This window comes from Dipodomys ordii, unplaced genomic scaffold (genome assembly GCF_000151885.1).
Source record: "Dipodomys ordii isolate 6190 unplaced genomic scaffold, Dord_2.0 Scaffold44, whole genome shotgun sequence".
Lineage (NCBI taxonomy): Eukaryota > Metazoa > Chordata > Mammalia > Rodentia > Heteromyidae > Dipodomys > Dipodomys ordii.
Genome location: NW_012267260.1, coordinates 9,224,929 through 9,248,921, shown reverse-complemented (window position 1 = coordinate 9,248,921; position 23,993 = coordinate 9,224,929). Strand labels below are relative to the sequence as shown.

The 23,993-nt window shown below is 51.3% G+C and overlaps 2 protein-coding genes across 3 annotated transcripts; both read right to left on the bottom strand.

Annotated features, from left to right (window-relative positions):
- Positions 1-2,105: 2,105 nt before the first annotated feature.
- On the bottom strand, positions 2,106-8,057 carry Treml4 (triggering receptor expressed on myeloid cells-like 4). Its single transcript, XM_013019266.1, has 5 exons — positions 7,993-8,057; positions 7,493-7,831; positions 5,304-5,361; positions 2,565-2,700; positions 2,106-2,166 (listed from the first exon to the last, which is right to left on the bottom strand). The coding sequence occupies exons 1-5, from the start codon at positions 8,051-8,053 to the stop codon at positions 2,161-2,163; spliced, it is 600 nt and encodes a 199-aa protein (XP_012874720.1). The 5' UTR covers positions 8,054-8,057; the 3' UTR covers positions 2,106-2,160.
- Positions 8,058-12,310: 4,253 nt separating this feature from the next.
- Trem1 (triggering receptor expressed on myeloid cells 1) lies at positions 12,311-20,169 on the bottom strand. Of its 2 annotated transcripts, none has more exons than XM_013019121.1 (4): positions 20,045-20,169; positions 15,173-15,529; positions 13,794-13,971; positions 12,311-12,687 (listed from the first exon to the last, which is right to left on the bottom strand). In XM_013019121.1, exons 2-4 carry the CDS (start codon positions 15,441-15,443, stop codon positions 12,582-12,584), a joined length of 555 nt encoding a protein of 184 aa, XP_012874575.1. In that variant the 5' UTR covers positions 15,444-15,529; positions 20,045-20,169; the 3' UTR covers positions 12,311-12,581. The 2 variants fall into 2 exon arrangements, with proteins under 2 accessions (XP_012874575.1, XP_012874574.1); XM_013019120.1 differs by lacking the exon at positions 20,045-20,169 and adding an exon at positions 15,986-16,070.
- Between the last annotated feature and the right edge of the window lie 3,824 nt (positions 20,170-23,993).

The window sequence follows — 23,993 nt, the reverse complement described above, 5'->3', positions numbered from 1 at the left end:
GAGGCATGGGAAGAGAGCATCAGGTGTCATTTGACTAACGTATAAGGTAGGGGTGTGTGTATGCACGCACGCGTACATGTGTGCACACAAAATACCACCAGAAAACCCCTTGACATAATTGATACATGGTAAAAGAGAATAACAGGAATATATAACAGGCTCTTTTTGGGGAGGGGAGGTAACAGTGTGAGGACACTCAGAGAAGGTGCACGTGAGTGAATATAGCCAAAGAACTTCATATTCACATACATAAACAGAACAATGAAGCCTGTAGGAACTGTTTTCACAAAGGGGCAGGGGAATGAGGGACAGAGAAAAGAATTTTGATATGGGTGCATCAGATACAGGTACAGGAATACAATGATGAAACCCCTTGCAACCAATGCAATGTGTTTAACACAGCCACCATGTTTTCCAAGTATACATTCAAATTCAGAATTTCATATGAAATTCATTAGAATGTTTGCCTGGGCAAAGGAGGCAAGTAGAAACAGGAAATGAGGATAAAGAGTAAGAAGTTAAAGAAAAAGAATAAGTTAAAGGGAAAGGGTAGCACACAGACAGAGGATCGCTCCAGGGAAGGAACTGAGATTTATAGTAACAAACTTCTACACCTGACCCTATCACAGAATATGACAAGAAAATGTGGTGTCTGTGTGGGAGTCCTCTCCATGGCTGATATTCAGTTTGCTGTTCCTGGTAGACACCCATTCTGAGTGGCCAGGATACACAGGTTGTACTGGACATCAAATGATCTACTATGATTGTGTGTGTGTGTGTGTGTGTGTGTTGATACTGGAGATTGAACTCAGGACCTGGACACTATCCCTGAGCTTTTCATTCAAGGCTAGTGTACCACTTGAATCACTCCTCCACTTCTGGGTTTTTAGTGGTTAATGGGAAATAAGAGTCTCCCAAACGTTCCTTCTGTGGGTTGGCTTTGACCCCTGAATGTCATATCTTGGCCTTCTGATCATCCAGGATTACAGGTGCCAGGCCTGTTCTTGTTTTGTGGAGGTGATGCACTCTTCTGCTCCCTAAAATATGTACTGCTTAATCCCAGACAATGTATTTTGCTTGTCCAATCTTGCTGTCTTTTAGGTGGTGGGATTCCCTTCCACATTGAACATACACAATACTGACCCCTACTGGTTATATCTTATTGATTGAGGACTATTAGGGAAAGTTCTGTGTCACTTAGATGCATCAGAATTTTTCTTTTAACTTCCAAGATTTTCTCAGCTTCCAGTCTGGTAATTCAAGTCTTTGCTGGTTTCAAAATTTTTTATCATTATTTTTAACTCATTTCTTTTTGGAAAAAAAGAAAAACCTCATTTCCATTTCCTGGAGTTCATTTCAATAAATATTATTTTGTATGATCAGATACACACAGACATTGCACCTTTGTGATCTTCTCCTAAGAGTATCCCCTTCTGCTCTCACTGTGTGTGAATGCCTAGAGTCCTGTATAATTTATCATGTCCCAGTATGTTTTAGACCTAGCTTCCCATATGAGAGAAAGCACGCATCATTTGAGCCTGTTTTTATCTCATTCTAAGACATCTGGGATAGGAGAAGAGGAAGCCAAGGTACGTGTGACATCTTACCCCATTGTCTCAGACACTTTTCTTCTTTTTGTTTCTTTTTTTCCCCCAGCCTGACCCATTTTACTTCAGGGGATTGAATTTAAGCAAAAGCAGACATGGGTAGGACTCACCTGTAGTGCAGAGTCAAACAAAACATGAGAGATGCTAGCACCCTGATACCCAGCTAAGTCAATGAGAAAGACAGACAGACAGACAGAAACAAATGGAGGGAAGGAACCTGGGAGAATAGGAGCAGGTATGGAGTTGGCATTGGGAAACTCAGACCCACATGCAGTGAACCCCTCCAAGAGTAGACAGCTCGTGGACCGACTGGTAAAGGATCCTTAATACCAGAATGAGGATCACCACTGCTAAATACAGCGACATGAGCTGTCTTCCACCCCCTTGAGTGTTTGCTTTTCCATGATTAGGGGCAGCTAAAATAGATGGGCGGGAGGAGGAAACTAGACTTTCTTCCTGTATCCAGCGATGTCGCTTCCATGCACCCAAGGGCTCTGGGGGCTGGGCTGGCATTATCAGAGCTCTCCATCATTGCTGTGCCCAAAGTGTCCTTCTAGCCCTGAGAAAGCAGGATGGGGAGGAAATTCATACATCAGAGTCCTTTCTCTGCCTCTTTCTCTGGCTTTGGTTGTTGATTGGTCCTCCCCTCCCCTTTCCTCCTTTCAACGGCTTCCAGCCGCCCTTCCCCAGCAAGCCTCAGCCTTTCTCCTCCAGTTCTTCCTCCTCTCAGGACAGAGACTGAGAAAAGCCAAATGATAAGGTCCCTGGGAAAGACTCTTTCTCTCTTTGAGGTCCCTCTCTGAGGAAAAACAGGTAGTGACTTCACGGAATAATGGGTGTTTCCATTAAATATGATAGGCCCAGTTACAATCATCTCATTTTCCTGACCATCTTCTCTGGGCCTGAAGTGGCCCTCGCTCTGACTGGCCTCTTTCAGATCAAACTGAGCGAGCTCACCTGGCAGCGCCAACGACCCAGGAGCACACACAGAGCTGACAGTGCCAGGCCCTTGATTGCTAGGAGTCCATAGGACACAGAGACCACCAGGAGCCTGGGGGAAGTCCAGCCACCGCACAAGGGAGAACTTGAATTCCTGGAGAGGAAGAAGGGACTGGGATTGGACCGTCATCAGCTCCTACGTAGCCCTAAACTGGACTTGGACTCCTTCTTGGAGCGTGCATGCGTGTGTGTGTGTGTGTGTGCGTGTGTGTGTGCGTGCGTGCGTGCGTGTGTGTGTGTGTGTGTGTGTGTGTGTGTGTGTAGGGTCCCATCCTGGGCAGATTACAAAGGGACAATGGACACTAAGTTGGGAGCAAGGGGGACTTGGGGGTCTGTGGGCCTGAAATGAAACCTCATCGATGGAAATCCAGCTGTGTTGGATGGCAGAAAGATCATCTAGGGGGAAAGCTAAGGGTCAGACTCAGCCAGTGGGTGGGAAGAGCCCCCAGGAATAGGAATGATGACAAAGTCAGATGGACAGGGTCCCCAGGCTAGCCCAGAGGCAGACGGCTGCGGCCACCAGACAAAAAGACATCAACTCTTGTCAGAAGAATGCATTACCTATCACTGGAATTATGAGAGAGACAGAGAAAGAGGGGGAAAAAAGCCTTAAGATTCTGTGAGTCTTTGTCCTTATTTTGTGAATTTGATCCATTTAAATTTATTGGAACTGCTTTTCATGTCTGGAGTTCATTTCTGCCTTGTATCATCTTTATCATTGGGCATGCCTTTTGTTGTTATCGTTGTTGCTGCTTTGCTTTGGATAGAGTTTTATTTTGTTGGTTTAAAGAACATATATTCTATTTACTGAACTGAAGACCCAAATTATACTGATTAGCTCCAATGCTGCCTAAATGTATTAATATCTAATACTGCCTCTCATAAGACAAGTATTTAACCATCCTTTCCAGTCCTTCCTCTACGATGGTGTTATTTTGGATGTGGGGTTGGGGGGGCGGGGAATGTAGTGGGGAAGGGTTACTGAGGCTTGAACTCTGGGCCTGGGCGCTGTCCCTGAACTTTTGTGCTCAAAGCTAGCCCTCAACCACTGGAGCCACAGCTCCACTTCCAGCTTTCCTGCCTAGGCTGACTTTAAAACATAAATTTCAGATCTCAGCCTCCTGAGTAGCTGGGATGACAGATGTGAGCCACTAGTGCCCCACTTGGATGTATTTTCTAATTGTTATGTATATATCTTCTCCTTTTGTTCTAGCTACCTTTTTTGTTCTTTAAGAATAACAAAAATAAACTTTACCAAAGTGCTTGATCATACTTACTTCTTCCTCTCTTGTAGCATCTCCTGGATTTGTTTTTTGACTTAATTTCACACTTCCTCTGACAGGAAGGATCATTGCAAGTGGCAAAGTTTTGGTCCTAAACTATCCTGGTCACACATTGGAAAGACAGTGTGGCTAAGTACAAAATCCTACCTACAAAGTTTTGCTCACTCACTCTCTTGCTTCTTGTTTGCTTGCTTTCCTTCCTTCTTTTCTTTTTGTTCTGGTCCTAGGCTTGAACTCAGAGCCTGGGCACTGTGCCTGAGCTCTTTTGTTCAAGGCTAGCACTCTTAACACTTGAGCCACAGCTCCACTTTCAGCTTTTGGGGGGTAGTTAATTGGTGATAAGAATCTCACGGACTTTACTGTCCTGGCTGGCTTCAAACCGTGATCCTCAGATCTCAGCCTCCTAAGTAGCTAGGTTTATACATGTGAGCTACAAGTAACCACCATCAAAGTTCCTTTCCTTAATAAGACTGTAAAAATATTACTATTTATCTTTTTGTATCCAGTTTTCCTAGTATGGGTCTAATTCTTGTTCCTCAGTGAATGATTTAAAAGATTCCAGAATGCTCTGGTTTCCAATAGTGGGTCCAGGGGTCTGTCTGTCTGTATGTCTGTCTGTGTCTGTGGATTTTCCTATATTCCTCCCTTGGTGATTTATGAGTCTGAACTCTTTCTACAATTCTAAGCCATTTATTGAAGTTTATCTCTCAGTAAAAGGGGAGCTGAACACCCTTGAGTTCAAAGGCAGGAGCGGAAATATTGGCTGTGTGAGCACCTAAAATCCTAGCTGCTCCAGAAGCTGAGATCCGAGGACTGAGGTTGAAGCCAGCCCAGGCAGGAAAGTCCATGAGACTCTTATCCCCATTAAAAAAAAAAAAACTAACAAAAAGCTAGAAGTGGAGTTATGGCTCAAGTGGTAGAGCACTAGCCTTGAGCGGAAAAAAATTCAGGACAGTGTCCAGGCTTGAGTCCAATCCCCAGGCCTGAGAGAGAGCACGCACACGCGCGCGCACGCGCACACACACACACACACACACACACACACACAGTATTCTCACCATCTACTTGTTATGGTCTGCTTTCACCATCTTCCCAGGCTCTCTCAAAACCCCCCCTCCACACACACACACACACACACACACACACACAGCCTCCCGTTTCTGCATTTGAGGGTTTCATTTTCTATCATTCCAGAAATGCATGTTTATCTTCCATTATTTGTGAAGCACTCCTTCCTTCCCCCATTCCTGCGTGCTCACCCAATGTCAAATCCAGGCCTTAGGCGCTCCTCTACAGTGCCTGCCACCAACCACTCTGGGAAGACCCCTTGGGCCCCTGCCCCGGCTCCCAGCCTGCATGAGCTCTCTGGGCATCCCTTCCTCAGGACCCACCTCTGGTAGAGTACCTGGCCTACCTGTGCTCAAAACCAAGGGTGGAAGGGTCGGTGGTCTCTGATGGAGAAGCCGTCAGAACTAAACAAACAAAAAAAGAAAAAACAAGGGCTAGTCAGAGGACCAGTCGGGAGACTGAGATTGGGTCACAAGAAATGGGGGAGAGGGCTGGGAAGGTGGCTCAGTGGTAGAGCGCTTGCCTTGCATGCATGAGGCCCTGGGTTCGATTCCTCAGCACCACATAAGCAGAAAAAGCCAGAAGTGGCGCTGTAGCTCAAGTGGTAGAGCGCTAGCCTTGAGCTGAAGAGCTGAGGGACAGCGCCCAGGCCCAGAGCTCAGGCCCCATGACTGGCAAAAAAAAAAAAAAAAATGGAGAGGAGACAGAAGCAGCCCTTCAGGGAACCTTAAACCAAGGATAACTGGATCTGAGATAGGGGTATTTTTTAAACTGAAACCTAAAATATGTACAAATTTATGAGGCATGATGTGATATTATAATGGATTATGTAACAGTCAAAGTCAGTATAGTCTAATGTACTCAAACATTTATCATTTATGATTACAAAAATTCAAAATCTTCTCCTAGCTTGTTTTTTTAAAAATAAAAATAGCATTATCGTTGTCAATAGCCATCCTACAGTGCAGTAGAATGCCAGTGTTTCTTCCCCTAACTAACTCTAAGTTGGTACTCTATCCAGACTTCCCCTTTCCATCCCTCCCCTGCACTCCTGGCCTCTGGCATCCATCATTCTACTCTCAACTTTATGAGAGCAACTTTTCTTAGATTCCACACAAGTGAGTTCATGTGGTACTTGGCTTCTGGTGCTGGCTTATTTCATTCAACACAGTGATCTCCAGTTCCAGGTTGTTAGAATGGGCAAGGTTTCATGATTTTTTTCTTTTTTTTCTGGTTGTTGCACCTGAGTGCTGTCTCTCAGTTCTTCAGCTCAAGGCAAGCACTCTACCACTTGAGCCACAGCACCACTTCTGGCTTTTTCTGCTGAGGAATCGAACCCAGGGCCTCATGCATGCAAGGCAAGCACTCTACCACTGAGCCACCTTCCCAGGCCCTCGTGCTTTTTTTTTTTTAATGGCTAAATAGCACTTCATTGTATGCATGCACTCTTTATCAATTCATCAGTCAGTAGACACCAAACTTGCCATTGTGACTGGTGCTGTCTCTTTGATAGAGTAATTACACTTCCTTTGGCTACATAACAAGTAGTATAATTGCTGGACCCAATGGTAGTTCTATTTTTTTCTTTTTGTCAGTCATGGGACTTGAACTCGGGCCTGGATGCCAACCCTGAGCTCTTTTGCTCAAGAATAGAGCTCTACCACTTGAGCCACAGTACCACTTCTGGTTTTCTGGTGGTTAATTGAAGATAAGAGTCTCACAGACTTTCCTGCTCAGGCTGCCTTTGAACCGCAGTCCTCAGATCTCAATCTCCTGAGGAGCTAGGATGACAAGCACGAGCCACCAGCCTCTGGCTTGCAATCTTTATAACATCTGGTCCAGTCTGGCACCTTGACCAAGGGGACAAGTTTCTTCCCAAACCCGTGGTAGGAAAAAGGCAAGGCTGGGACACCTGGGCCTAGAGACTTCCAGTGAAAGCTGACCTCTAGCGGGCCCTTTCAGGAGACAGAGTCCACGTGGCAGTCATGAAAGGGACTGAAGAGAAAAAGAGAGAGAGAAAAGAAGAGCCAAGCGCCAGTGGCTCACACCTGTCTGTCATCCGAGCTACTCAGGAGGCTGAACTCTGAGGATCGCGGTTCAATGCCAGCCTGGACAGGAAAGTTCATGACACTCTGATCTCCAATGAACCACCCAAAAAGCCGGAAGTGGAGCTGTGGCTCAATGGTACAGCACTAGCCTTGAGCAAACGAAACTCAAGGACAGGGTCCAGACTCTGAGTTCAAGCCCAGGACTGGCACCAGAGGGAAGAGCGGGGTCTGGCTTTGAAGCTGTGGTGGAATTCAGGGAACCCAGAACAATCCATTAGCCACAAGCACCTCTAGAGCCAGCCACCAGCGCTGCTGGCATGCCAGTGTAAGGAAGGGTAGGTAGACAGGAGAAGCAGAAGGGACGAAAAGAGAACTCATCTCTAGGGACAGAGAAGGTCCTGTCAGATCCAGGGGTGATCGAGACATGGGGTGAGGGACAAGTGACAGGTCCCCAAGAGAGGTGACACTTCCTGAAGGAGGGCCTCACCTGGAGCCACCACTAGGCTAATGTTTCTGAACGCCGTGACCTCATCGGAGAAAGGGTTGTAGCTTCCGCACGAGTAAACTCCGGAATCCTCTTCCCGCAGTTGAGCCACGGTGACAATGAAGAAGCCGGCCCCCGGGTCGTCCCAGATGGTAAATCGGGACACCTCGGCTGCCGTCCGGGGCCGGGAGGTGGTGACCATTCTGTTACACCCATGTTCTATACCTGTCCGCCGACACCAGGTTTTCGCTGCGTAGGGCCCACTCACGGCTGGGTACCAACACCGCACAGACAGGGTCTGCCCCACCACCTCATGAACCTCCTCTACAGCATCCCAGGAACCTGGGCCACAAAACCTACAGGTCAGAGCCCTGGCTGGACCGCGGCACCCAGGGCTGGGGAAAGGGAGACAGCTTCTACCCCCACACTGGTAACAGGGGTCAGCCTGCTCCCTGTCCCCTCCATCCTACCTGCCAGCCCCTTCTCCCCACCCTTCCTCTCACCTGAGGCCAGGAGTACCATGAGCACAGGGTACAGCAGCTGGAGTGGGCACCCCCAGGCCATGCTACCCCTCCACTGTTTCAGGCACTGGGAGACAGAAGAAGGGAGGCGGGCGGGGGGACCCTCTGGGCAAAGGAAAACAGAAATGGGACCTGGCTCTCTTCCCCAGCTTCTCAGAATTTCTGGGCTGGGAGAGACTCCAGTTCATGAAGTGTGAGACCATCTGTGGGTTCAGAGGAGGAGCAGCAGTCAAGCATAGATGGGGAGTCCCCCCGCCACAGCCAGCAGACTCTGTCTCAGGCCTGCTCCCCTCCATCCAACCTCCCGCTCACCCCTGCCATTCTCTACCTTGCACCCCCATTATGCCCCTTCACTGGTGCTGGAGGAAACTCCAAGAATGTTCCAGAAGAAACAGCGATGATGTGTGAGACTATTCCTCTGGCTTTCTCCCTTCACTCTGTGGGAGATCGTTGAGGTAGATGCTGTGGCGTGAGCATACATCCCTACCTCTTTTCCACAAAGCTTTCCAAACTGGTGGGTTTGATTTGGATTTTTTCCCCCAGTTCTGGGGCTTGAACTCAGGGCCTGGGCATGATCCCTGAGCTGCTTTTTGCTCAAGGCTAGCACTCTACCACTTGAGCCACAGCACCACTTCCGGCTCTTTCTGTTTATATGGTACTGAGGAATTGAAGCCAGGGCTTCATGCATGCTAGGCAAGCACTCTACCACTAAGCCACATTCTCAGCCCTAGATTGGGATATTTTAGGCTCCATTTGACAAACACGCAAGATTTATGTTTGGAACAGAACAGTCGGTGAGAAAGGCATCTATCATAATTATACCATCAGTGTACAACCAGGGCCACAGCTACACTGGTAGCTTGATTTGGGAAGTTTCTGGATTCTTCAAGATCCTGACTCCAGAGAGAATCACAGAAGCTACATGGAATCTGATTCTATAACCATTTCTTTTTTTTTTTTTTCTTCTAGCCAGGTGCCAATGGCTTGCACCTGTAATCCTGGCTACTCAGGATGCTGAGATCTGAGAATCAAAGTTCAAAGCCAGCCTGGACAGGAAAATCTATGAGACTCCTATCTCCAATGAACCACAAAAAAAAAAGGGGCACTGTGGCTCAAGTGGTAGAGTGTTAGCCTTGAACAAAAGAAGCTCAGGAACAGCACCTGGGCCTTGAGCTCAAGCCCCAGGATCATCACACACACACACACACACACACAAAAGACCTTCTACTTAAAATAGGTAGATTAGATTTTGTTGCCTGCAACTGGACCTTGGAAGTCGTAAGAGAACAGATGGCAGACCCCAGGATGCGATGGGGGACCGGTATGTAGTACATGCCAAAAGCCGTCCAGGTGGCTTTGAACCCTCATCCACACCGAGGGCATGAAGACCAGAGGGTGCTAGGTGGATTTCCAGAGACCACTGTTGATATGCTTGACCCAGGAAGAAGAGGGGGAGTGGATGTCTGTTCCTTGCCTCAAGGGCTGTAAGGTCAGGACTTGCTGAGCTTACCCAGCAACGCATCCTCCCCCCCCCACCCCTCCACCCTGCAAGTCTCAGAGATAAATAAAATTCTAAACCCTTAAGAGAAATCACCCAAAACAGAGATCACAACAAATGCGATCCAAAAACATTATCAGTGAATACTTTCCAAACCTTAACTCAAACTAAAGAAAACTCTGTGAGAAATAGAGGAATTCCTAGATAACCTCAACTTACCAAAACGGAGCTATTTAAGTGGATCTTTAACAAGTACTGAGATCAATGTAGCAGTAAGGGAGCCCCCACCCTCTTTCCTGACACCCCCTCCCACCTCCCTTCCTGAGACACACAGCAGGAGCAGGAAAGGCTTGATACCCCTGGGCCACGTGGTCTCCCTGAGAGCCCTGTACCTTCTCAGGCCACGGTAGCCAGACCTCTTCCATCTACAAGTGTCTGTTGCTCCATGTGGCTATTTTCTGTCTTCTTCCCCCAGAGGCTCGGGAGGAAGAGTTGAAGGAAGGACTCAGAAAAATACAGAAGTTGGAGAAAGGAGAAGCTGCTATTCTTATGGCAGCTTCCTTCCTGCCTCCCTTATGATCACCTTCTGATTGAGAAATACTTAGCGCCACCCACCTGAGGCCTCCTCTCTACTCCACTCACTGCCTCCGGTCCCAAGACGCCACAGCCAATGGCCACTACATCCTGCAACCACGCCCACTCTACTCCCCTCCCCATCTGAAGTGATACAGCATCTAAATATTCCCACTCTCCAAGGCCTGACTGGAATCTGTCTAATGTTCACCTTCTTTCATCTCACTCTACCCCAGAGGCAAGTGATGGAGTTGCTCAGACAACGTGCACACACCCTGGCTCGACCTCCCAGAGGCTCTGAGCTGGCAGCCTGCAGGGAGGCCCAGGAATCAGCATTTTTAACAAGTGGACCAGGTGATTCTGAAACACAGTCCAGGTAGACTGGGCCTGCAAATGCCGCTGGCCTTGGTACTTGGCCTGTATGTGAGCAGGGAGTGGGCCAATGTCGCTAGAGGCAGGAGACCACAGTTAGGATTGTGACCTGAGAAGCTGCTCTGTGAAGTGCTACTTCCTACTTTACTAAGGGTCCATCATTCAGTGCTCTCAGCACCCTGAGACTGTGCACCAGACCATCATCTTTTGGCTCTCTGGCACCAGACCCCTTATCAGTGCGGGGGACCGTCCCCAGTGTGTGAGACTCACTGTGACACAGCTCTAATTCCCCCTCTGTTAAGTATGAAGGCAGATTCCCCCCTGCTTCTCTCCCCACCTGCTATGGGCCAGTGTGTGCCTTGACCTGAATGTGGGCAAAGGCCTAATTCTGTCCAGGATTCAGGAGAATGAGGAGATAATTGATACAAGATAGGCGTGGCTTACCCCAAGGTCATTAAGTATTCCAACTGAATGGTGCCTGAACTCTGGGCCTGGGCACTATCCCTCACTTCTTCAGCCCAAGGCTGGCACTGTACCACTTGAGCCACAGTGCCACTTCTGGCCTTTTCTTTATGTGGTGCTGAGGAATCGAACCCAGGGCCTCATGCATGCAAGGCAAGCGCTCTACCACTGAGCCACCTTCCTAGCCCCATCTTGGTACTTCTTACTGAGGCACTTGTTATTGAGGCAATGGAGAACATTGAGACCCAGAAGAGTCCCTGAGTCACTGAAGATACACTGCCAGGATGCAGAGCTGAGATCCCAAGTCACTGCTTGACTCCAAGGCCTATGTAATCACCCACACCACACTATTAAATTCAGCCAAAGTCCCAGTAAGAAGCGACACTGGAACTGAGTTATCAAGGAGTGTTTAATGTTGATGATGGTCCAACTTGGGGGAGATCTAGGCAGGATGTTGCAGCACCCAGGGACAAGACTTCAGGACAAGAAGATGGAGTGGGTACCTGAGCCTGGAGGTGATCACTGATTGGTTAGAGGCTTGAGGGAGAGGGATAGAGCCATCTCTGAACTTGATCTTTTCCCACCCTCTCATATCCTCTCCACTGGCTAATCCCAACCAATGAGCAGAGTTAATGAGATTGTATCTCAAAACCAAAATACAAACAAAATGGCAAGGGTCATGGCTTAAATGGTAAAATGCTTGTCTAACATTTGAGAGGCCCTGGGTTCAATTCCTACAACTAAAAGATAGATAGATAGATAGATAGATAGATAGATAGATAGATAGATAGATAGATAGATAGATAGATAGATAGATAGATAGAAAGGAGGGGCCCCATAACACCCTCTATCTTTGGCAAGAGAGAGCTGTGGGTTTCATTTCCACCAGTAAATGGTGACTCACATGGCCTTGCTCTCATCCTACTCACCTCTACCTTCATGGACATTTTCAGGATGGAGAGATAGAATACACACAGTAACACTGAACACTGTTTGCCAGTCCTCTCCTCTGGGTCCTGCCTCACCTCCTCCATCTCGGATTTCCCAGGTGGTGATGCTTGAAATGTTACCTAGCTGACTGAGGTACTGGGCAGAGGCTTCACCAAGAGGAGGGGGTGGGCCTTACGTGGCTCACTTTAACCTGGCTTCCCTCTCTCCTACCCGTGTCTTGTCTCCTCTGCCTTCTGGGGTGGGGAGGGCTGGTAGGGCCACAGCGGAAGGAAGAAGCCCAGGTGTTGGGTGCACCTGGGATCTGGGATGTTTTATAAGCGGGAACACAATCCAGGCGAAAAAACTACATGGTCCAAAGGAAGGAGGAGAGCAGAGATGTCAGCAGTGTGCGCTGGGCCTCGGGACCCACTGCCCACAAGACAGTGAGGGCAGAGACCACGGCATTCCGTCTTTATTTCATTGCAACCCACTGGTGGAATGAAGGGCCAGGCAGGCTGGGCGCTGTATCTTCTCTGCCCAGGGCACAAAGCACACACCCAAGATGACCCAAAGGCAGAAGACGGGGCCAGGAAGGAGGAAATCCTGAACATGCGACGTTACATTTGATCACAGATACTCATGCCAGGGACCCTTCCCCTTTCCCTCCCTCCCAACTTCTCTTCACACATCTGGCAGGCAGACTGGAAGTCAGAGGTCACTGTGTGGCTTCATGAGTCTAAGATCCAAAGGACCTCTGTGTGACCACACACAGGACAATGGAGACCAGGCTCTTAGTGACAAGGCCACAGGCCACGAGAATGATAAAGGTGAACGTGGGGACCCTGGAGGAGAGAGGAGAGTGATTGTTTTGATTTTTTGCCAGTCCTGGGGCTTGAACTCAGGGCCTGGGCACTGTCCCTGAGCCTCTCTGTGCTCAAGGCGAGCCCTCTACCACTTGAGCTACAGTGCCACTTGTGGCTTTTTCTATGTATGTGGTACTGAGGAATAGAACCCAGGGCTTCATGCATGCTGGGCAAGCATTCTTCCACTGAGCCACATTCCCAGCTCTGAGAGAAGAGATTGAATGGCCATTTCTGGCAATAATCCCCATGCTGCAATGTTTATAAAATTCCTCCAACCCGGGAGCTTGGGGGGCTCAGGCCTATAATCCTAGCTAGTCAAGAGGCTGAGATCTGAGGATACAGTTCAAAGCCAGCCCTGTCTAGACACACGCAAGGTAGAGAGCAGAAGGCTCCCATTGGGAGCAGCGTTGGAGTAAGGGATGAGTCATGCAGTCTCATCTCCATTGTAACTGAGTAGCAAGAGCAGAGTCAGGACCCGGGAAACCAGGCTCCGTTCTCAGTACCAAGACAGTCACTCCAGCCTTAGTCTCCATTCCCTCATCTATAAATCCAGAAGGTTCCAACCCCAGCTCAAGGGACCTCGAGTACTTATTCTCAGCCCTGATCACTGCAGGGTCTATGAATTCCCCAGAGGAACAACTTGCCATGGGACCCAATCTCCTTTGCAGGACTAAACCAACCTTACCCCTGTGAGACTGGCCTGACTCACGATACTCCTCCTCTCCCTCCTTCCCATGAAGGTTTAATGAGCAAATACTATACACACCAGGCACTTGGGCTGGTACCAGTCAAACAAAAAGGATGACCTTGTCCCTCACAGAGTCAAAGTCCATATAAACATAGACACAACACCATTTTTTTCCTCCATATTTCTTTGATGTTCAAGGAAACAGGGAGACTGGCAGCCTTGCTGGGAGCCTCCTCCTCACTGTCAGCCTCTGCCTCGCTCCTGTGGAAATTTCCATTCCAAACTGAGGTGCCTCAAGTCTGCTCCTACCCCACCCACTACGCCCATCCTCATTTCCTACTGCTTCGCAGCACATGGGCTGGGAAACATGGACTGAGCACAGAGGCCTGGGCCATACCTGATCCCAGCTGTCACATCCGTGAGGTTGGCTCCAGGGCCAGGAGAGGGGATGACAGCAGGTGGCCTGGGTATGGGCTGGGTTACGGCTCTGGGCCTGGTGCTTGGGTCCCTTGTGGTCCTAAGGGTGGGACTCCGGGCTGGAGGGTTCTGGCCAGTGGCAGGAATAGCAGAAGGATCTACAAGAAGGCATAGTTGATCAGTCCATGGAAGGGAGGAAGGAAGGAGAGGTGGGTGGATGGATGAGTGGATGGATGCATAGATGATGGATGGTTGAGTGGATGGGTGGATGGATGATAGACTGGTAGATGACTAGATCGTAAATAAAGCTGAGAAGGTAAAATGAATGTGGCCAAGAAGCAAAATTTAGGGGGTTAGTGGCTCATACCTGTAATCCTAGCTACTCAAAAGGCTAAGATCTGAGGATTATGGTTCAAAGCCAGCCCGGGCAGAAAAGTTCCCATGAAACTCTTATCTCCAAGTAACCACTCAAAAGCACAGAAGAGGAGCTGTGGCTCAAGTGGTAGAGTGCTAGTCGAGTCCAAAGATGCTCAGGGACAGCACCCAAGCGCCGAGTTCAAGCCCCACCACAGAAAAGGAAGGAAGGAAGGAAGGAAGGAAGGAGAGAGAGAGAAAAAAAATTTTCTTCTGATAAAAATCAAAAAAGTAGGGCTGGGAAGGTGGCTCAGTGGTAGTACTTGCCTTGCATGCATGAGGCCCTGGGTTCGATTCCCCAGCACCACATAAGCAAAAAAGAAAAAAGCCGGAAGTGGCGCTGTAGCTCAAGTGGTAGAGCGCTAGCCTTGAGCTGAAGAGCTGAGGGACAGCGCCCAGGCCCAGAGTTCAGGCCCCACGACCGGACCAAAAAAAAAGTAGTGTGAGGTGACCCTATGTCAGAGACAAAACAGGAATGGAGAATAAAGGAATGAGGAAAGGAATTTTCCGGCCATTTCTGTTATTGGAGCTGCACCTGCTTGCTCCATGGCCCCCCCCTTCTCTGAGAGCCCCTTATCACCCTCTTACCACGTGCACGCTGCCTATGCAGACACACATGGCTTCGACACGCCTCTTCCATTAATATACTCCATCTGAGCCTCATGTTGGGCTTAGAATGCTCCACGTGCTCAGAACTGAAGTGGGGCCCCTTCCCAATGCCTTCCTTAACCCACCCCAGCTGCGTGGCTAGGCAGCAGCCCTTCAAGGGATCCGAGAGGACTGAGGAGACAGAGAAGTCAACCTCGGCTTGACTATGGAGTCAGACCCTGGCATCTAGGCAAGGGGTGCAGTCTGAGCCCAGCGAGTTGCTCCCTATGAACACAGGCCGCCTGAGGCCAGCTCCTGCCCCACCCTCCTCTGCCCACCGCCTTGGTGATCACTCACCCTTGCTCACCAGCAGGCGGAAGGGATCAGAGAGGAGGATTGGTTGGGCGGGCGGACGGTAGATGACACACCGGTACAGTCCAGAGTCCTCCACTCGCAGGTCGGTCATCTGGACGGTGAGCTTGCCCTCCAGAGGGTCATCTCTCAGGATGTTCCTCCCCACCCGGACCACCGTGGGCCTTCCCGTCGGCCTCTCGGTGACGGCCAGTGTCTGGACCTCCCCTCCGTCCAGCAGCCTCTGCCAGGCCTTCTGGCTGTCAGCATAGATCATGACGTTGACGGCGCAGGGCACCTGCAGGTCCTGCCCCTCTGTGCGGAAGACCTTTTCCTCGGCCAATTCCTCAGCAGCTCCGAGTCCTGGAAGACAACGGGGCTCATGACCAGAAACGGACCTGGGGCGCTGGGGACCAGGACTGGCTAGGTCATCATGGGAAGGTGGGGGGGGGTGCAAAGAGATCTAAGTCAGGGTAAAGAGATCGGCCTTGAGTGAAAACGCCAAGGGAGAGCACAAGGCCCTGAGTTCGAGCCCCAGTACTGGCGCCCAACCAACAAAAGGTGCCAGCGACTCATGCCTGTAATCCCAGCTACTCAGCTGGCTGAGATCTGAGGATTGCAGTTCAAAGCCAGCCAAGGCAGGAAAAGTCCATGAGACTCTCATCTGTGATTAACCACCAAAAAGCCAGTAATGGAGCTATGGCTCAAGGAGCAGAGCACTAGCCTTGAGCCCCTGAGTTGAAGCCCCAGGAGTGGCATAAAAATAAAGAGGGGGTGGGGGGAGCTCCTGAAGCTCCACCCGCTGACACCTCCCCTTACCTGAGACCAACAGCATCCACAGCAACCCCCAGGGCTGGGCCATCCACATCCTGTCCCTTCACCAGCCCCAAGTGCCACTGCTAGCTCCCAGGCGTTTCCAGGCCCCCCACACCCCCACGCACCCCGCCCCTGCCCGGAGGCTCCGGGAAGTTGCGTAACAGGGTGAGAAGCAGCTCCCGGGGAGGCACCGTGACCATCACTGTTCACTGTCCCCAACATGAACGCAGGAATTCGGAGAGCAGGGGTCTGGCCTCATCTAAGCGGGGCTGGGCCTCCATTTCCTCTTCCCTGGGCCTGCGGAGGCCTCCCTTTATAAAACGCCACAGGATGTTAGTGAGAGTCCCTGCCGTGGGAAGTGGCGCTGTGGCTCAGCGTGGTAGAGAGCTAGCCTTGAGCACAAAAGAGCTCAGAGGCAGCGCCCAGGCCCTGCGTTCAAGCTCTACCACCACCACCACCAACAACAACAACGCATATTATCATTTGAGAATAACTCCTGTGAACTCTGGCCGATGCGTTCGTTCACACCGTGAGCGTGACTCCTTCCCAGAGCAGAGCTTACTCACCGCCTACCACAGACGCCCTTCCCAGCGCCACCGTCATCCCAGTTCCTCAATGTGGCCACTGCACTTCCCCCTCAGGTCACCTTCCTGTGGACAACAAACACGGCCTGCCCCCACGGGGCCCCACATGGACCAGGCCAACACGTCACCATCCTAGCTTGGCCTCCTGGGACTCGTGTCTGCCTGCTTGGAATCCACCAATTAAAATTCCCTGTGGGGAGCCGGGTGCCATGGCTCACACCTGTAATCCTAGCTTCTCAGGAGGCTGGGAGCAGAGGATCAGGGTTCAAAGCCAGCCCATGGGACTCTTATAGAAAACCAAAAGTGGCGCTGTGGCTCAAAGTGGTAGAGCACTAGCCTTAAGCAACAGAGCTCTGAGTTCAATCCCCAGAAGAAGCACCACACACACACACACACACACACACACACACACACACACACACACACACACACACACACACACACACACACACACACACACAGCCTGGGAACTATTGGCTGAGCACACTGTATTCCAGGATAGAGTCACCACAATTAAATCACAAATCAGGAGTAAGTGTGTGTATATATGTGTGTGTTCAAAAATTCAAAACACTCAATCATGAAGTTCTTTCTTCTTGCCCGGGAGCCCTGTCTATGTTTGACAATAAAACCTTCGACTCCTAAAATGGAAAGTTTGCTCCTAAAATTCCAGAGTGAGACAGACATCCATCCTATCATCCTCTCACACAGGTCTTACTAAACAGAAAACCCAACACAGCAGCTTTAAAACCAGAAAAGAAGGCCAGAGGATCCAATAGGCCATCTGTGAAGAAATTCCCAAACTGTTTATGTCATTGGGAAATAAGGTCAAATACACACCTATGTTACATTTCTTTGCCCTCATCACAGACAATTACACTTACTTTGTTTGTATTAGAATTAGCCGTGTGTGTGTGTGTGTGTGTGTGTGTGTGTGTGTGTGCACCAGTCCTAGGGCTTGAACTCAGGGCCTGGGCACTGTCCCTGAGCTTCTTTTGCTCAAGGCTAGCACTTCTACCACTTGAGCCACAGCGCCACTTCTAGCTTTTTTGGTGTTGAATTGGGACTGAGGAATCAAACCCAGGGCTTCAGGCATGCTAGGCAAGTGCTCTACCACTCAGCCACATTTCCCAGCCCAGAATTACAGCCATTTTTACAGCTAATCTTTAGTCTAGTCTAAATTTTTTCAACCAGTTTCTTCATTTGACAATTTCTTTTCTTACTTTTTACTTCTGTGACCTGAAGTAAATGTTCAGTTTCTCTCTCGTTTTAAAAGCGAGATCTCAGGTTCTTTCAAATGAAAACTCTTTGGATTACCTTTATAAATTAGGACAATTTAATGATGCATAAGATGATTGGATCATAATATTTTCTCTGTTCTCAAGAGACGATAATTTGTTGTCTGCTAGCATTCCGTGAAATGGCAGAAAATTTGAGTCAACAAGATTTTTTTTTAAGCCCTGTGGAAAATCCTTCTGTTTATCTGTAAGGAGGCCACCAGACAGATGGAAGCATCTGGACTGTGCAGCCACAGCCAGCCTCGCATGACAACCCCGATGGCTTGCCTGGAGTTGGCACAATACAGAAAGGAACTTCTGGTGGTGATGGTGCTCAGGTTTGAATTCAGGGACTCACTCTAGCGAAGCAGACGCGCTGCCACTGAGCCACATCTCCAGCCCCTTCTTCTGCACTGGTTTTCTTTGACATAGGGTCTCACATCCTGTCCAGGTGCTCCGCCTGCACCTTGGTCCTTCCAGTTGTCACCGCCGCCGCATCACAGATTGTTCTGCCTCCGCTGACCCAGAACCACAACCCTTGCCATTAGGATGACAGCGGTGCACCAGCATACCCAGCTACTCATCAAGAAGTGAGTCTTTTCTCCCTTAAACTGTAGCATTCAGCCTTCAACTTTACGCCTTAAATGATAATCCTCTGACCTCAGCCTCCAAAGTAGCTAGAATTAGAGGTGAGCCACTGGTGTCCAGGGTAAGGCTGTTGATGACATCATCATAAACTACGATGGCATCATCGCTGGAGTTTATGACCTCATTATAAAGGATGATGTCATGAATGTTTAAAGCTGTTTATGACTGCAGCATACACTAGCCTACCTTGTTTGATAAACCCCAGATCTCTCATTTCATTGATTAGCTGTTGTTGTTGTTGTTGTTGGAGATAATGTGAGTCAACATTCATTTCTCTTTTTTTCCTTTTCTTTTGGCCAGTCCTGAGGTTTGAACTCTGGGCCTGGACACTGTTTCTTGAGCTTCTCTTCCTCCAGGCTAGCACTCTACCACTTGAGCCACAGCACCACTCCCAACTTTTTCTGTGCAGTTTATTGGAGATAAGAGTCTCACAGACTTTTCTACCTGGACTGGCTTCAAACCACTGTCCTCAGATCTCAGCCTTCTTAGTGGCTACGACTACAGGCGTGAGCCACCAGCATCGGGCTCAACATTCACCTTTTTCACTTCCAACAAATATTTTCTTCTGTTATGACTTAAATCTTTATTTTTTCCCTTGTTTTTCTGGCCTGCTGTTAACTGTTTGCTCTTAACTGTTTGCTATCTGATTCCCATTATTGTGGATTATTTCTCCTTCGAAGGAATAAAGGGGACGCTAGCTGGCCACCGCGGCTCCTGGTACCCAAGCAACTGTCTGTCCTGTGGCTGGTGGAGAAACCAGACGCCGGGGCAGGAAGAGAGCAGTTTGTGGGGAAGGTTCTGATGAGCTGGGTGTCATCTCACTGCATTTTAACAGAGAACAAATTTCAGAACAACCTCTCGAATGATTAAGGATTACTGCAGTCTTTTTACAGATACAACAGTAAGTCCACCACCTCTTTTGATGTCATTAAATTAAGAACATGTCACAATCATTCAGTAAAACTGTTCTAAGCTTTTGTTTTTATACTAAGATTTTGTTTACTACTGAAAGGCATATTGCCTTGTTGTCTGGCATAGAAATATTAACATCCAAGTTACAACATACACAAGAGTGGTTGTTCAATTCTCATATTTAAAACCATTCATACAAAACACATTCCTTAGGCCAGGCACTGGCGGCTCATGCCTGTAATCCTAACGTCTCAGGAGGCTGAGACCTGAGAATCAAGGTTCAAACCCACCGAGGGCAGGAAAATCCATGAGATTCTTATCTCCAATTAACCACCAAAAAGCTGATAGGGGAGGGCTGGGAAGGTGGCTCAGTGGTAGAGTGCTTGCCTCACATGCATGAGGCCCTGGGTTCAATTCCTCAGTACCACATAAGCAGAAAAAGCCAGAAGTGGAGTTGTGGCTCAAGTTGAGCTGAGGGACAGTGCCAGGCCCAGAGTTTAGGCCCCACGATCGATGAAAGCAAGCAAGCAAGGAAAGAAAGAGAAAACAGGGAAGGGTGTCAGTGGCTACTCCTAGCTACTCAGGAAGCTAAGATCTGAGGATTGCGGTTCAAACCGGGCAGGAAAGTCCATGAAACTCACCTCCAATTAACCACCAGAACCTGAACCTGGAGAAAGGAGCCGCGCAGGGATGGGTAACTTTACCGGAAGCCACATTCGAGGGTAGCCAGGTCCCCCGAGCCCCACAGAGGGACCGCACAGTCCCAGGATAGAGCAGAAGCCCCATCCTCCCTCCACTCACTCCATTCTCCTGACATCCGGGTATTTGGGTGTCCAGAGCAGTGTGGGCTTCCAGGGCCCAGGGTCTTCCCCTCAGCAGCCCTGGCTCCCCACTTCCTCCTTCCTATTCTCACTTCCTTCCTGGTCCGTCTGGAAACCAGGCTCCACACAGGACCCAGGAGGGGAATATGGAGGTGGCCTGGGTCTCACACACCACAGCTCAGTTCGTGGCCCGTGGCCGGTGCTCCATGTCTCTGGGAAATGTGACCATGAACGGAGTCATCCTTTTTTCATTTGTGCCAGTACTGGACTTGAACTAAGGGCCTGGAGCTCTGCCCTTTAGTTTTTCCACTCAAGTCTGGCGCTCTACCACTTGAGCCACAGCTCCATATCTAGTTTTCTGGTGGTTATAAGAGTTCTCACCAACCTTCCTGCCCAGACTGGCTTCAAACTGCAATCCTTAGATCTCAGCCTCCTGAGTGACTAGGATTACAGGTGTGAGCCACGGGTGCCTGTGTTTATTTTTCAACCAACACTTTTCAAGCATTCACAAATATATCTAGACTTGCTAGCCCGAGGATTCCTCCCTCCTTCCCTCCCCACCAATCCCTCCTACAACCCTGTCACCCCCATTCCTTTGAGAATGAGCTCTGTCCTCTTTGCAAGATCTTTCTCCACATGCCTGCAATCTCAGCACTGGGCTAAGGCAGGCGGATCTCAAGTTCAAGGCCAGCCTGGGCTACATAGGAAGACTTTATCTCAGAATAATCAAAACAACAACAAAAAGAATCACATACTGTAAAATTCCCTTTCTGCAATATTCTTGAAATGACAACCTTGTAGAGGTGGTGAACACAGCAATCACTGGGGGTGAGGAGAGACGGGTGGGTTTAGCTATAAGAAGGTAGCAGGAAAGGCATTTTGGGTGGGGGTGTGAAATCTTCGTACATCTTGGTCACGGTGCGGGTGACAAGCCTCCACAGATGGCTGAGAGGGATGAGGAACCTTCCTGCATTGTCTGGGTTTCCTGTGAGACTGTATTATTTAAAGTTGACAGGTGAGGGGAAGGGGCACCTGCGTTGTTTGGACTGCAAACAAAAGTTATCAGCACTTACTTGCAGGTGTTCACGTGGTCACACATTCTTATTTCCCTAAGATAAATGGGGACAACCTGGAGAAGCCATTTTCTATCGATAGTCTCCACGATGAACACCTGAACCCAGTGCTCTGAACGGAGGACAGAGAAGCAGCTTCTCTGACTCCTGCGAGAAGACAGCATAGGGTAGCTTCTCACTGAATGCTTGTCGGAGGTAATGATCTTAGGGTTACATGCACACAACTCTGGGGAGTTCTGCAGCCAGATCTTTCCAGAACTTTCACATCTCCCTCCCAGGACCACTGGCTCCAGCTTCTAGGAAGAAACCTGCCTCCAAGGGGAAAAGGTAGGAAAGTGGGAGGGAGCCTGCTGACTGCAGTACCGTGCTACACCACTAGGGAGCAGCAGAGGATGGAAAATGGCTCTCAACAGTGAGCCAAAAACTCCTGCAGGCAAAAGGGAAGGGCCTTTCCCCAGACTGGCTGATGCAGGTGCCACACCACCTGGCCCGGTTTCCAAGTGCCTGATAAAGGGGGAGTCCCTGTGCCTAGAAGGGGTGTGCCGACCGTACCATGTGGGATGGCAGACGCCTCCCCGCCCCGACGTTTAACTAAAGTGAAGCACCTTGCACGACACCGAGCACCTGGCAGAAGCCAGGTCCTCGCGCCCCCTGCCGCCCCCGGCACAGTCCTGCATCTGGGAACGCGATCTCGGCGGTCGTACCCCTCACGGCCACCAGGGGTCAGTGTGGGACCGCGGCGGGCGCTTGGTGAACACCCAAGACCTAGGAAAATGGGGAGCCGGCTCGGGCCTCCTGGGCCGGGGCGGCGGGCGCTGTTCCTCCAGCCCAGAATGGGCCGGGAGAAGCCGAAGCAACAAGTGGGGCTGGGATTGAGGGAGAGCTCTTCACCCACCGCCCAGACTCCAGTGCTGACCCACTTAGAGACCCACCCCGGGCCCCGCTCCCTTCTGGGGTGACTCCCCCCCCCGGCTCCGCCACCCCCTCTGCCCGGGGCCCGGCCGGGCAGCCGTCTGCGCGCTCCTCCCGCTCAGTCCGCCCCGCAGTTGATCTGTGGATGTCTTCCTGCCCCGGGTGAACGCATGCACGCACCCCGACCCGCACCCCGAGGCTCCCCCACTTGGAGGAGTTCACTACAAATGTGTTGAGCTGAGATGAATTCATCTACACAACGCGGGGGCTGCGGACAACCCTGGGTGAAAGTCACTCCGACGGCTTCCGGGCGCCCCTGGCGGGCGTCCACCCATCCGTCCGTCCGTCCGGGCTCTGGGCGTGGCTGAGCCCCCGCGCGGCTCCTCCCCTCGCCCCCGCGGGGCCGCCCGGGAGCTCCCCCGAAGGGGCGGCCGCCTTCCCTGCGCCTCCCCGGTGTACCCACCGGGCAAGACAGGAGGGCTGGGGGCCCCTCCGCTCCCTGCACCCCTCCGGCCCACCCCCAGATCCCCCACCCCGGAGCGAGAGAGAACGGGACGGCCCCGGACGGGCGAGGGTTTGCGGGCCGCGCTCAGGCGGCGTCGGGCGGAGCCCCGCGACGGGGCGGGGAGGCAGGGGAGATGGACGCGGGGCCGCCGGGGTCCCCGTCCCCCGAGCCGGCCTTGTACCCGCGTGTAGCCAGTGAGCGAGCACGCGTGCAGCTGGCATGAGCGTGTGCGGGACTCCACGCGCTCCCGATTGGTGCGGGAGCTTCTCGCCTCGTGGATGGGGAGCAGTCAGACTGGGGACGGGACCGAGGAAGAGGAGGGCGGGGGAAGAGCCGGGCGGCTCCGGGGCGGGAACTTTCCTCCCTCCCTCCTCCCCGCCCGCCTCTCCCCGGCGGCCTCCGGGGACGCTCCGATCCTTTCTCCTTGCCTCCTTGATTTATGCCGCCGAGTGGAACGACCTTCTCTGACCTCATTTCCATGTCGGCGCGAGCGCTCCCGGAGCCCGCCACGCACGGTCCGCGGGAGGCTGCGCGCGCACACACGCGCCTCCGCGCACACGAGCGCGCGTGCGCGCCCCCCGCGAGGCCCGGGCGGCCGGACTCCGCCAACCGCCCCGCGCCCCCCGCCCCGCCGCGCCCCGCGCTGGAGGTCCTCATTAGCATCCCGCTTTGAATAGCATTTGCATTTTATCCACTTCTAGTCCCTGGAGCTCAGAAGTCGCGGCGGCCCGCACCCCTTCCGGAGCCTGGGGCCCGCGGGGCCCGGTGTCCCGCACACTCCCCGGGGCGGGGCGGTAGCTGCCCTGCACCCCACTCGCCCCTGCGTGGTCACGGCCCCCTTTGTTTCCACTTAAAAGAAAAAGAAAGAAAGGAAGGCTGGCGGACGTCTCGGGGCGCCCCGGCGGGCACCGGGGACGCGTGATCCCGGGAATCCCGGCCGCGAGGAGGGAGGGAAACGAAGCCAGGCGCCGGGGCGCACGCCTGGAACCCCGGCCACGAAGGAGGCTGAGGCTCGAGCCAGCCGGAGCGGGAAGGTCCGTGAGACTCTCATCTCCAATGAACCACCCAAAACAAAGCCAGAAGTGGAGCCGTGACTCAAGTGTTAGAGCGCCAGCCGGGAGCACAAAAGCTCAGGGGCAGCGCCCAGGTCCTGAGTTCAAGTCCCAGAACCGGCACAAAACAGAAACACAGCGGCTCCACGCTGAAATGAGGCGGCAGGAAGCCGAAGGCTTGGGCCCCTCGGCCGCCCAGGACCCTTCCCGGGATGGCGGGGGGCGCG

What these genes read in the sequence shown, in the direction of transcription:
- Trem1 (XM_013019120.1), bottom strand. Translation starts at nt 16,034, where the DNA reads ATGTGGATGGCCCAGCCCTGGGGGTTGCTGTGGATGCTGTTGGTCTCA. An exon ending in CCGCCTGCTGGTGAGCAAGG is followed by an intron (nt 13,972 to 15,172) that starts GTGAGTGATCAC and finishes GCCTTCTTGTAG; the next exon opens with ATCCTTCTGCTATTCCTGCC. An exon ending in GATGTGACAGCTGGGATCAG is followed by an intron (nt 12,688 to 13,793) that starts GTATGGCCCAGG and finishes TCTCTCCTCCAG; the next exon opens with GGTCCCCACGTTCACCTTTA.
- Treml4 (XM_013019266.1), bottom strand. Translation starts at nt 8,053, where the DNA reads ATGGCCTGGGGGTGCCCACTCCAGCTGCTGTACCCTGTGCTCATGGTA. An exon ending in CATGGTACTCCTGGCCTCAG is followed by an intron (nt 7,832 to 7,992) that starts GTGAGAGGAAGG and finishes TTTGTGGCCCAG; the next exon opens with GTTCCTGGGATGCTGTAGAG. An exon ending in TAGCCTAGTGGTGGCTCCAG is followed by an intron (nt 5,362 to 7,492) that starts GTGAGGCCCTCC and finishes TTGTTTGTTTAG; the next exon opens with TTCTGACGGCTTCTCCATCA.